The following is a 12483-nucleotide window of genomic DNA, read 5'->3' as shown; positions in this document are numbered from 1 at the left end:
ATTTATAAATACAGATTTCTTTTTCATGGCTAAAACTTTTTAAATAAAAACTTATTTGTTTATGTATTTATTTGAATCTCAGGTGGGACTACAAGTTGTCAGTTGGATGTTGTTAGCTTAGCTTAGCTTAGCTTTGACGGGATGTCTACTGTTTGGAAGCGAGGGTCTTTCAGCCATTTGAGGAGCTATCTCAGTTTGCTGTCGTTGCTAAAAGCTGTAAATATTCCTGTATTTTCTCAGAAATATTAGAAAAATATTGCTTTCAGTACAATTTGAAAAACACAGGAGCATTTTCCTGCCTGTTGGTTCTCTCAGAGATCTGTGATGGGGAGCGCAACCAATGAATTTATTATAAAAGCAACACATGTTTTTGAAATTCTTAATTAGTTGTGTGACTGGTTGAAGGCACCTCAGTCACTGGACAACAAAAAAGGTTTTAAATCCAAACACACACACACACACACACACACACACACACACACACACACACACACACACACACACACACACACACACACACACACACAGACACTCTCTCCTGCTACACAAGCTCTCTTCTCTTCCTGTCCAGATCACCTTGCAGGTGTAGTGTTTGAGTAAATGAGTAAATGCATCATGAATAACATAACTACGTAACTATGTGATTCAAAGTGACACCAACCAATTCCACTGTGTGTGTGTGTGTGTGTGTGTGTGTGGGTGTGTGTGTGGCTTCAGTTTCAGCTTCAGTGGGAGGTGTCGCTTCGTCAGCGCCTGAAAATCCCTTAGGTGCGGAGGAGTGGGGTGGGGGGGTGGGGGGATGGTTGCTCTGACTACCGCCCACACCTGTGGACCCTGTCTGGGCTGAAGGTGGCGGGCTGACTCCTCTCCTGCTGCCGTCCCGCTGGCCCTCTCTGTCTGGAGTAAAACCTCACTCCTCCACAGAGAGGAGGACTCTTCAGCAGAGCGCCCGTGCTCAGAGCCTCTGTCCTCCCCCGTTTCTCTCCCCCCTCCCCCCTCTTCTCTCCAGCTTCCAAAGCTTCTCCCTCTCTTAACCAGCGAAAGTGCCTTGTCACAGGATGTGTCTGTAATCTAGCCTCCCCAAACCTGCTGTTGAATCTGCACTGTTACTGTTTTCCAAACCCTGGAAATCCAAAGTTGACAAAGCAAACGACGAGTTGTTTTTTTTTTCCCCCCCGGGATGATGATGCGTGCTGAACATGGAGTCTGCCCTGGCCTGAAATGAACAGAGCTGTACGGGACCCAAGAAGAGGTCAAAGCTAAGCTGTTTGTCCGCTCGTTGCTAGAGATCACACTGTTCGCTCTCTCTCTCTCTCTCTCTCTCTCTCTCTCTCTCTCTCTCTCTCTCTCTCTCCCCCCCCCCTGTCTTTGCTGGCTGTCATTTGAACTCAAACCTAAGACTGTTTTTGCTGCGTTCTGTCTTTCCAGCTGTGGAGCAGTGGTGGTTATTGATGTGGCCGCTGACTGATAGCAAGCGCGGTTACATAAGCTACTGCGGGATCCTGAGGCACAGGAAGAATAATTTAATTTTTACGTTTTAATTTTGGGTGTAAAAGTTGTTTTTGTTTGTTTGTTTGTTTTTTTTCTTTTGAAGTTTTTTAATTTTTTCGGGAGATTTGCTGTGTAAGAAGTGTCTGCAGTCTCCTGTGCTGTTGCAAAAGGCAAATCAGCTGTTCTGTTATCGCTCTTAAACAGAGCTGGAGACGTTGTTACTTATTTCTTTTACGGTTACAGGGACAAACACATCAGTCCTGTCTGTCATCTGTCATCTGGACACGACCTCCAGTCTTTCTTTTTTTGTTTGTCCTTTTAATCAGCTTCATTATTTCTTGGTGTTCCTGCTGAAGCTGTTGGTATCATGGTTGTGTAACATATGAGATGTTTATTTTTTAAATGTATCTATATTTATAAAACAGCATAATGGTGGAAGAGGAAATGTTTAAGCACAAGTGTCTAAGCAGCAGCAGCCCCCCCCCCCCCCCCCCCCCAGCCCCTTCCAGCAACCCGCAGCACAAATTTTGATTTAAATCATAATAGTATTTTGGAGTCCATATTTGACAGGAAACTGGGTTGAGAGGATTCCTGAATGGGCGGTTGGAGTCGAGCTTGGCCGACCGCCGCCTCTCAGCTTCATTCGTCTGGCTGTCCTCGTTAATCAGCAGGTCTGATGCGGTTCAACATCTGTCGGAGGAGTTCGTCACAAGGAGTCAAGGCAAAGGGGCCCGATTACAGTGGGCCAGATGGCCATCTGCCTGAGATTGAAGAATAGATTTGTCTCCAAAAAGTAATTTAGAAGATGGCCATAATCCAGGCTTGATGATAGCGGGGCGAGTAAGCCGACGTCATTGATGTGATAAGGAAGACGGTGGTGCTGCGGAGCACTGAGCCCTCCGCGCCGTCTGGCAGATTGTTCACTATTTTTAGCCTCCAGGATCAGCACCAAAATATCCCGCTGAAATACAAGCGCACAGACGTAGATGAAATCTGACCTAGCTCGTTTAAAGTGTAACCACCTCTTAAAGTAAAAAAAAAAAAATAATAATAATGTTGTCACCTGCAGTAGGACATTGAAATGACAAAAACCGTGAATGAGTGACACTTGTTGGTGGTGTTTGTGCTCTGACCATTCCCCCTGTCTCCGGCAACAGAAGCGTCCAACGAACCAGGTCAAGGACGCTCGCAGGCTGCGCTCACCTCGTTTTCTTCAGTCATAAATCAGCTGGTTTCTGCAGCTGCAGCTCGTGACTCTTCAGAGACATGATTTAAAATCTAGCCATGAGTAATCAACACTGGAATAAAACAAAAAAAAAAAGTTGACCTTGTGCAGTTTTCTAAAATAAAGTAACAGTGTGGCCAGCAGTCACCCTGTCACCCTGTCACCCTGTCACCCTCTCACCCTGTCACCCTGAGAGTCGCAGGCTCAGATTCCTTTTTATGAAGGTTCTACTACAGTAGACGAAGAACACCCAGAGAAATCAATTCACAAATATCTTGTGATTTTTGGACACTTGGCTACTTTTGTCTGGTTTGAAACTTTTTCTTCTTATAAGTTTGTTGCCACGTATTTTAATGGTTGTTTCTCTATGTGAATGAAAGCTATGTTTTATTCAGTGAAGGGCATTGCCTGCCCTGTGTCAGCGAAAGACGTCTGTTAGAAAAATGCTGCACCACTCGATGTATTTCAGTTGAATTTGAACTTCGGGGACGTTTGAATCCCTCTGGGGTTTTTTTTTTTGGGGGGGGGGGGGGTGTCCTTTTGTCCTTTTCCCTTCTGAACTGTGATTCTTTGTCTGACGAATGAGAAATGACTTTTTTGTGGTGTTTGTTTCTGTGTTTCTAACTCTTTTGTATTTCACTCTGCCTCTCTGGGTCAAGTTGTTTGTGATACGGTGAAACATCGATACTTGAAAGTGTGAAACTGCTGAATCTTTGGCCTCAGGGCTGTCTGGATGTCCATTGGCTGTGGAAGTATTTTTGGTAGTGCACTAGATTTTTGCCATCAGTGTTTTATTTTTTCTTGTTTCTTTTTTTTCAAATTGTACATTTCTAATTGATCGTTTTATCCATTCTTTCATTTTGTATTGTGTCTCAATTATTATTATTATTATTATTATTATTATTATTATTACTATTGGTGTAATTTGACTATTGATAAGTAAATTCAGGCTGAGTTGATCCAGCGCACATGGAGGTGTGCAGTAGTAATACGGTATTTTCTTTCTGCTTGTCCTCTTACATTTACTTGAAAATGATGTTGATATTTTTAAAAAAATGTTTTTGTTTGTTTGCTCTTTTTCTTTGTTTGTTTGTTTTTTTTAATTTTTATTCCTTGTTCCTCTGTTGGTGGCAGTATGGCGGAAGTGAGTCGTGGTATACTGAGTGCTCCCATGTTGTTCGGTGGAGGCTCCTCCCCTTTCCTCCTCTTCTTGCACTGGCTCTGCCCAAACGCCTTTTTTTGCTGTATAGGCTACAACTGCTGATGCAATGAGCTGCCAGAAAAATGGCATCGAAATGTTTTATTATCATATAGTTTAATAAAAATCTACGATGGCACTATGTAAAGTTACACGTGAAGTTTTGCTTGTTTCTGTCGTGTTCGCAGGTTTATTTATTTATTTTTAAGATTGGGGACCTTCTCCACAACTAATAAGGAGAGTTTGGAGGAAAAGGTTGGAGAAACTTTGCCCAAAAAGTGAAAGAAATGTGAGTTTAACAAGCAACTTTCTGTGTTTTGCCTGCGGGTGAAGTACATGTAGTGGAGAAGCAGCAGAGAACACAAGGCAGTGTGTTATGAACTGTTGTTTGAGCTGGACCCTGCTGTGGCTCTCCATCCTCTCCACTCCAAGTTTAGTCTTCAATTTGAAAAGTGCTCTATACTGGGGGGAAAAAAACAAAAACCTGCATCGTGGCCTGAGAATTTCGCCTAATGTTGACTAACTAATGTAAATACTGAAAAACAAGGCGCCCCAGAAAAGCACCAGCTTCTCAAGTAATGACGGACCGCTCCATGGTTGAAGGAGCCTGTAGAAATTGTGCGTCATAATTCACAAGAAAGTAAATATAAGGGGAGTGGAAATCAGGAATGATGAGTTTGTTTTACTGTTATTTTCAGCACTTTATCTGCTTTTGGCATTAACTGTTGAATAAAAAAGTTTTAAGTAGCTGCCATCCACAAGGAAATAGGCTGTTTATTCTGCTTTAATGGAGTAAAAACAACAACACTGAAAAAATTCATTTTAGGCTTGAAAGGTTTCGCTTAAATACCCGAGACCAAAATGCCAACTAACAAGAAGCTTTTATTAATATTTTTACAAACAACATTTATTATTGTCTCCCCTTTTTTTTTTTTTTTTTTACCATTTATTTATTTAGAGAAAGCCATTTTCAAGCCATTGCTAAGTGTTTTTTGGTTTCACTCTGCGTTTATTGGTTAACTGTGTTTACTGGAAGTTTTAATGGAGCTCCAGGACGTTCCACTTTTATTACAGCCAGTCCCAAACTAATGCTGGGATTTATTGTAACCGTCTTATCAACCACGTCACGTGTGAGCTGCTCGGAAAAACCCCACAGCCTAACTTTTTCCTTCATCTGACACACCTAAGTCAGGAATAAATAAAGGCAACTTCCTGTTTAACTTTGATTTTTATAGTGAAAGGTTAAAGGTTCAGATAAGGAGGAAATGACGAACTTAACCCTGAAACTAAGACTTGTTTCTAATTTGCATTCAAGCGCTTCAGGAGCAGTGAATTGTTTGAGGGGAATTTATTACACTTGCTCCTCTGACAGATTAATCCACCAACTGATGCTGCAGTAAATTTAGTTTTTAAGAGATAGAGAAAAAAAAAAAGATGATGATCACGATGAACCACAATTAAATGACATCCATCTTAATAACGAGGAAATCATAGACAAATGTTTTGTTATTTCCCAGAAACATGATCTGAGTAAATACCTCACATTTTTTATTACAGTTCTGTAAACAAAGTCATATCAAAACACACACAAATCATCTGTACAATATATAAAGTTGTCAGCTGACACATTGTGATTACATTCATTCACTATTTGTTGTTCTTCAGCCAACCAGATATTTAAGTGTAGTTTAGTAGTGTACTGCTGATGTATACTGTGGAGAAGGATAAATTCCAGCTTTGTAGCGTTAAAGCCGCCATGTGCAGAATTTTTATGTGATTATAATTTAAATATTAACAACAATTCAGGTTATCCTGGTAGTATGTGACAGTATAACACAAATGTCCACTGGAAATTGATGCAGTCTGTGCTGCTTTCAGCCCTTTCATCTCTGCGTCCTCTGATGGGATCTGCCACCATGTCTTTGTGTTTCTTAAACTGCCACCAGGGGGCACTAAAAAGAGACACATTGTGGATTTAACATCTGTAGTTCTGCTGAAAGTTGAAAACCTGAGGTGCGGACAGATGTGTCTAGTAATAATCAAGTGCACTTATCAAAGCTGAAATTACGCAGCGACGGTTTAGTGTCCAGTATTTAAAATATTAGCGTCATATTATACATTATGTGCAGTTACAGTGAAGTGCAGTTAGTGGAGAGGTTCACTCCGTCATACGAGGTGGTCTGGTGAATGGGTTGAAAGCAACAGTGGTGGTCACGGTAGTGGGGTCGGAGTCGACGCGTTGTCGCATACAGCGCATGTTTCCAGTGCTGAAGACGCACTGCAGCGGCCACAACACGATGACGACAAGCAGCACCATGAGCACGATGAAGAGCACCATCCTCTTCCAGTCCGCCATCCGGCCCAGCGCGCCATGAGTCCGTGGCCGCGTCTGGGTCGGAGCGGCCACCGCCTTGCTGGCCCCAATGTCAACGCAGACGCAGAAGGCCGTGGGGCTGTCGGAGGCGCCCAAGTCGGCACTGTGCCTTGAGCTGTTGTAGCACAGCTTCTCCCCCTCCAGATATACCGACTCCACCTGCTGCTGGTGTTCGGGAAGCTTGCCCAGGACCTCGCCGCTGTTGGCCAAGGCCGGGGGTCCCTCCTCGGGAAGTGTGGTGAGGTGGCGGCAGAAGGGGCAGGAGAGGCGCCCTCTGTTGCCGGTGGTGTCATCGCCGGCCTGCGAGACTACCATGAGGCGGGAGAGACACTCCAGGCAGAAGGTGTGGGTGCACTCCAGCTGTTTGGGTGCTTTGAAGACATTGTCATAATTGTAGCAGCAGATGGAGCACTCCGGCTGACTGACGACTGACACCTTCTTTTGCAGCCCTCCAGTCGTGTCTTGGGCTCCGACCTGTGTGTGCCAAATTTGTGGAGACTGTTCCATCTTCTTTCTCTTTTGTCCAGTCCCTCTTTGAACTCTCCTTTCTTAATCTGTAAAACAATGAATGAAAGATAGAGATTAATTTTCATATTTTCAGATGGTAAGCGTGAAAACAAGCAAGTGAAAACCATTTTTCCAGTCATGCACGACCATAATCCCCACATGTTAACAGGATTACAGTCAATCAGTGATGCATTTTCTGCAGCCCAGCTGAATGTTGAACTTCGAACTATTTCTACCCTCACACGCAGGACACGTAATTTTACAAAGCTGACAGGATGTTGGACTCTCAATGAGTAATTCACTCGTGCACAAGATGCAAAAAGGGTCAGATGTGTTGAGTAATGTTTACAAAAGCAACAAAAACAAGCAAAAATAAAATATCTCAGTTAAGTAACATGCCGGCGCAAGACAGGGAAAGGACAATGTCCACCCCCTTATTTTGTGTGGACTGTTCTGCAGTTACAGCGTGAGCGTTTTTGTTTGCATGGACACAGTGTTCTTCAGGCAACACAGAAAAAAAGGATTTCTCAGTCTTGACTACATTTTAATCACGACACAACAAGCCACATTTGACACCTTTAATTCCATTTTAAATTATTAAAATTATTTACCACTATTACTAAGAATAAAAGCCCCTGTTGGTGCAGTTTGCTGCTGTAACACCTGACCCGTGAATGACTCAGTGTCTCGGTCATGAACATGCAATGAAACCCAGAGAGTCATAGTTTGCTGAGCCTCACTGCAAAATTGATTAGATGATTTTCCCATTGAGCGCATTAATAATCATCAGGCTGTTGTAAATATTAAGCGTGGTGACAGTGGATGTTTGGTTTGGGCATGGAGTCAGTGAGTGCAAACCTAATGGGCTCTTCTTTCAAATATCTCTATGTCAATATACATAGTGAAAATACAAATTCTGCATTATCTAACCAAAGATTAAGCAAGCTAACTTAGGTACATTTACACTCAAAAGAAAAGTTTAGCCCGTGCTAGCTATTTTAAGCTAGGTGTTCACTACAGCTGATGGCTTTTAACCCCCGAACCCCTGCTGCACACACCATATTTATACAATACCATTTATACCACCGTTATTATAAGGTTTCAGTTTTAAGTGCGTAGTTGATCTGTGGACGAGCTAACAACAAACAAAACTGATAAAACACAATACAGTTTATGTTTTCAAAACAGATAACACCAGAATATCCCAAATATCTCATCTGTGTAGCTCAGATAAGAGCGTAGCAGTGTTATCTTATGGAGTTTACATGCAACAGTTTGCTACAGGAATCCAAGTGTTTTAAATTTTACTCGACAATTTGCATACAGGCCTAATGGTGGCTAGCACAGTGTAAACATGCACCAGCTGTTACAGGGAGTCACTGGGTCCTTCTCGCATCAAGCAGCACAGTATGTGGCCCTACCTGGGACAGTATATAAACACAGGCAGCTTTGTTAATGTGAGAGCGCAGTATAGCAACTGTAAAGAAGCTAACAGACCAGGTTTTGGGACCATGTAAAGTCTGCAGGACTCTGGGCTTTGAGGACTAAATTGCTGCGCTCTTCTGAGTCTGGTCTCCTTTGTCTCATATTTTTTTAAGGATGATGAGAATATTACATGATAATAACTTGCCCGCTGGTGTTGTGGGTCAGGTATTAAAGGGCACTAATGTGAAGAGGACTGTGTGCGTTTGTGTGTTGGGGATGACGGATGGTCAGAGCACAGGTGTTCTGTCTGTGCCCTCAGGCCTGGTCCTGCCCCAGTACTCCCATTCACACAAAGTCCCTGCTTGTTCTCTGTTTAATCGCTCCATCTACCCTTGAAATTCCTGCACCACAAACTCTTTCTCTGCGTCTCCACTGAATTCAGACATACTTTAGGGGGATGAGGACGGATTTTTCTGTATTATTACACTTGTCTTATCAGGTTAAAGTCCCCACCCCCCCACCTGATGATGGTGACTCAGTTTCCCTGTTGCCTAAATGTAAATTGTATCACTGGGTGCGGTGATTCACTGAAATCTCCCATGCAAACGTGCATCCAGATAAAATTTTACCTCACGGTGACTGGCTGTTTTTATTAACCCCACCTCACCAGCCACTACGTATCCAGGGACTGTGCAGGTGACCAAAAAAAAAAAAAAAAAAAGTCAAGGAAGTATCTCAAACATTCAAATGAACACAATCACTTCTTATTTTCAAGTGAGGCTGCTGAAGTGAGCTAAATGCAGCTTTATGAAAGGACCAGGCAAACACACGCTAAATCAATACATTACTGGAATAAGATAAACAGAGACAGTTTGTGTTAATTGTCTCCAACAACTAGAATCAAACTGTGCCTTTTCACCTCACTTGAGAACTGGGGGATTGTTTTGTTCAAACCAAGTCATTTGGATTTGAATAGGCAGGAACAAACCACAGCCAGAGGGACTAACTTTGCCTTTGGTTCTGTGTCGTTATGACGATTAGCATACTCATAGTATTGGCTTGTATTTGCACAAGTGCTCATTTACACCCATAACGGTTCATATTAGGTTAATCAGTGTGTTAATCACGGGTCAAAGAGATCAAGCTCAAGGTCTTTGCAATGAGACAGAGTTTTCCAAAGCCTCAGGCTATGTTGCCTGTAGCGCAGGCACTAAGTAAATAGCAACTGAACAACAGCAGCAGAGACTTGGACATTCCACAGCTCTATGTCTAAATTCCTGCTCGTCTTACTTACAAATGCAAAAATGTATTGTTTACATCGTTGTCTGACCCTCCGTCAAACTTTAACACATATGCTGAAATATGTATCTTAGTTTTGTTTTAGTTTTTTTTAGAAAATGAAGAATGGTGTAAACACAATCTGGTCATGAATCTATTTCACTCTTTAATTAAAGAGAGGAAGGAAGGAATAAGTCATCTTTCCATTTTTCTTTTTTTACAATTGAAAGATTTAATTAATAAGCAACTAAACACGCCCTGCTCTAATCAGTACACTCACTGCTACAGGCTTATTTGGTCTGGTATGACCAGTAGCTTATGCACTGTGGACACTGTTAAACTAAAGTAAACTGCCTGTTTCAATGCGAGATGTAACAAGACAAAAAGCACGTGGAAGCCTTTTCTTTAAAAGTGTGTCCAGGTGGAGGAAATACAGTTTGTCGGGCTTTGTGGCCAGAGCTGAGGAGGTCATATACTGTACAGCAGACTCAAATATTAACTCAGAACAAGTTATTGCTGAACCCAAATTAGCTTCAAAGACGAGCTTGGGGGAAGCGTCTTTCTTGTCTCACAGTTCAGCACAATATTTTGCTTTGCTCTTAACTTCATGGTCCCTCATCGCTTTCAGCGGCACATGTTTTCCTCGTCTCGTCCGTCCTACTGACCCATTAGTGTACAAATCACAGACCTCATTTGTTAGTCAAATTTGAGTTGTTTTTTTTTTCTTTTTCAGCCTCATATAAAATACTGTAGTTTTCTTTTTCTCTGTGTCTTTGTGTCTCTGGGGTTTAGCTTTGTGTATCTTCAGCTACAAGTTCAGCTCAACCGTCAACCACAATGCTGCCCTTCCTGTTCCCAGCTTGCGGGAACAGGTAGGACAGGGGGTGGGGGTGGGTTGGCCTGTTTAACTGAACGTGAGCCTGGCCAAGGCAAAAAACAGACCTGAACATGTAGAGATAGCACATGTGTAAATACAGCACACAATACACGAAACTGTATACACAAGTGAAATGTGACTATGGAGCGGTGCAGCTGCTAGTGTGCTTCTGTTATCTACCTTGTGATGGATGGATGTTTCTTTGAAATGAAGTGTACAGCATATGGTGATGTATTACAGATGAATCCAACAGTTTGCAGTTGGTATTCTTTGTTATCTATTGGTATTTGATTCAAGAGGAATGACTTAACTCACAGTGCTGTGGTTATTAAAAAAGAGTCACAGCCTTCATATCAAAGGAAAAAAGCTTCAATGAAAACAACAGTTGTAGTGAAACAGTCTTGTGCTGGAACAACAGTAAGCCACAGACTGGTGTAAAGAGCACAAAAGGCTTCAGGCAAAATTCAGAGTAAAGGTTCAGTTTACCTGTTAACTGAAGAAGATGTCAGATGATCCTCTCTTTATCTCTCTGGGTCGGGCGCAGCTCTCTCCCTTTGCACTCAAAGATGCATTTTTCTGAAGTCAAAGTCAACTGACCTCTGAGATCCCAGCAGGGAGTTTGAGGGGGGGGTATTTAATTGCCGCCTGTACCCGGGCTGAGGTCCTTCTCTGTACTGGTCCAAATAATCTGCTGGAGCCACAGGTGTGTGTGAGAGTGTATGTGTGTGGGGGTGTGTGCTCAGAGGCTGAGTAATAGCTGGCTGTGTCAATGTCAGCTCTAGGTCCTCCTTCCTCGACGTCCGTTGGCCGGTATCACCTGCCCTGCTCTGTCAGCTCCCTTTTTAGCACTTTATGCAAATTGGTTTAGACGGTGTCTCGGCCTTGAGGTGGTGTCTGAAGGCGGGGATGGGGAGGAGGGGGGGGAGGGGGAGGGGGAGGGGGAGGAAGACACCTCAAGACTTCAAGGAAAGGAATACACATTCTTGCCAGATCACCACCCCTCCCTGTTGATATCTTTGTTTTTCATCCTCACCTCTTTCTACCTGTCTCCACTGTCTCCCCACCCTCACAAAAAAGAAAACACACACATGTGATGCAAATATACCCTCTTACCCCCAGGCTAATAAACAAACACATACAGTTAATCAAATCCTTCAACTGACTGGTCAGCAGTAGATCACATCAGGCTGCATCTTTAGAATGACTAAATGCAAACTGAGCCGATGCAGAGTCACTCCACCGTGTTGGACATTAAACACATAAGACACACAAGCTACATACGTTTCCCATCAGCCAGTTTGCTTAAGCGACACAGTGCATATAAGGGATTCATTTCCATTGAGTCAGTGATAAGGAAACAGGTGGTGATACAGAGCTATCTTCTCACCGGAGCACTCTGTGTGAATAGGCTCTTCTTTACCGACACGGTGTCGCCGGTCAGTATGACACATCAGCGCCCGGCGGGTCGTCCCCACGGTGTTAGAACTTTTCAATGCACGCATGTGTATTTTTTGAAAACAGCAGGCGAGGTGTCTCATAATGACAAAAGCAATGTCACGTTTGGTCTTAGAGGGCGAGATCAGCATTAAGCATAAAAAGAGCTTTTCTTTCAAGTCTGCATTCATTTCATTTTTAATTCAGGAAATAAACATAAAAATAACAAATGAACATCCAGCAGGAAGAAGCTCCTGCTCATTAAGATAACTTGAAGCATGTTTGTTGGAGTTTTTTTTATTTGATTACTCATTTTATTTTATGGTAATGACTCACGGCTCTGGGCTATTAGCAATAGCTTGTCTCCGCAGTAACAGCTGCCTAACTGACTTGGTTATTTAGTAACCCAAACACAAATACTCCCGTATCATATCAGCAAAGTCATTTATTGGGCGTTGAGTTGTGAGTGCTTTGGAAAGGGAAAGGTATACAATCAAAAGCCATTTTATTTCCTTGCCTGGAATCAACAAAACTTGGCTTCATAATAAACATGTGAAAGATTTAGTGCAGAATGGAGGGTTGGGTGAAGCCGCCGCTGAGGTTGGGGAGGGATACACGTGAGCAGGGAAGTGTGTGTGTGTGTGTGTGTGTGTGTGTGTGTGTGTGTGTGTGTG

The 12483-nt window shown here is 42.8% G+C and overlaps 2 protein-coding genes across 4 annotated transcripts in view; one reads left to right on the top strand and one right to left on the bottom strand.

The window, feature by feature from the left end:
• Positions 1-774, top strand: part of LOC111227612 (tyrosine-protein phosphatase non-receptor type 11-like) — a 37337-nt gene extending 36563 nt beyond the window's left edge. For all 3 annotated transcript variants that reach the window (XM_022753189.1, XM_022753188.1, XM_022753190.1), the window contains exon 16: positions 718-774. The gene's annotated coding sequence lies outside the window, so the exon portion shown is untranslated. The remainder of the gene's footprint in view (positions 1-717) is intronic.
• Positions 775-5413: 4639 nt separating this feature from the next.
• rnf223 (ring finger protein 223) lies at positions 5414-11172 on the bottom strand. The gene is made up of 2 exons (XM_022753194.1): positions 10862-11172; positions 5414-6842 (listed from the first exon to the last, which is right to left on the bottom strand). Exon 2 carries the CDS (start codon positions 6793-6795, stop codon positions 6073-6075), a length of 723 nt encoding a protein of 240 aa, XP_022608915.1. The 5' UTR covers positions 6796-6842; positions 10862-11172; the 3' UTR covers positions 5414-6072.
• Positions 11173-12483: the final 1311 nt, after the last annotated feature.

Source organism: Seriola dumerili, unplaced genomic scaffold (assembly GCF_002260705.1).
Source record: "Seriola dumerili isolate Sdu_G_001 unplaced genomic scaffold, Sdu_1.0 BDQW01000190.1, whole genome shotgun sequence".
NCBI lineage: Eukaryota > Metazoa > Chordata > Actinopteri > Carangiformes > Carangidae > Seriola > Seriola dumerili.
The sequence above is the reverse complement of the archived record's forward strand: the minus strand, read 5'-3'. Positions and strand labels throughout refer to the sequence as shown.

What these genes read in the sequence shown, in the direction of transcription:
- rnf223 (XM_022753194.1), bottom strand. Translation starts at nt 6,795, where the DNA reads ATGGAACAGTCTCCACAAATTTGGCACACACAGGTCGGAGCCCAAGAC.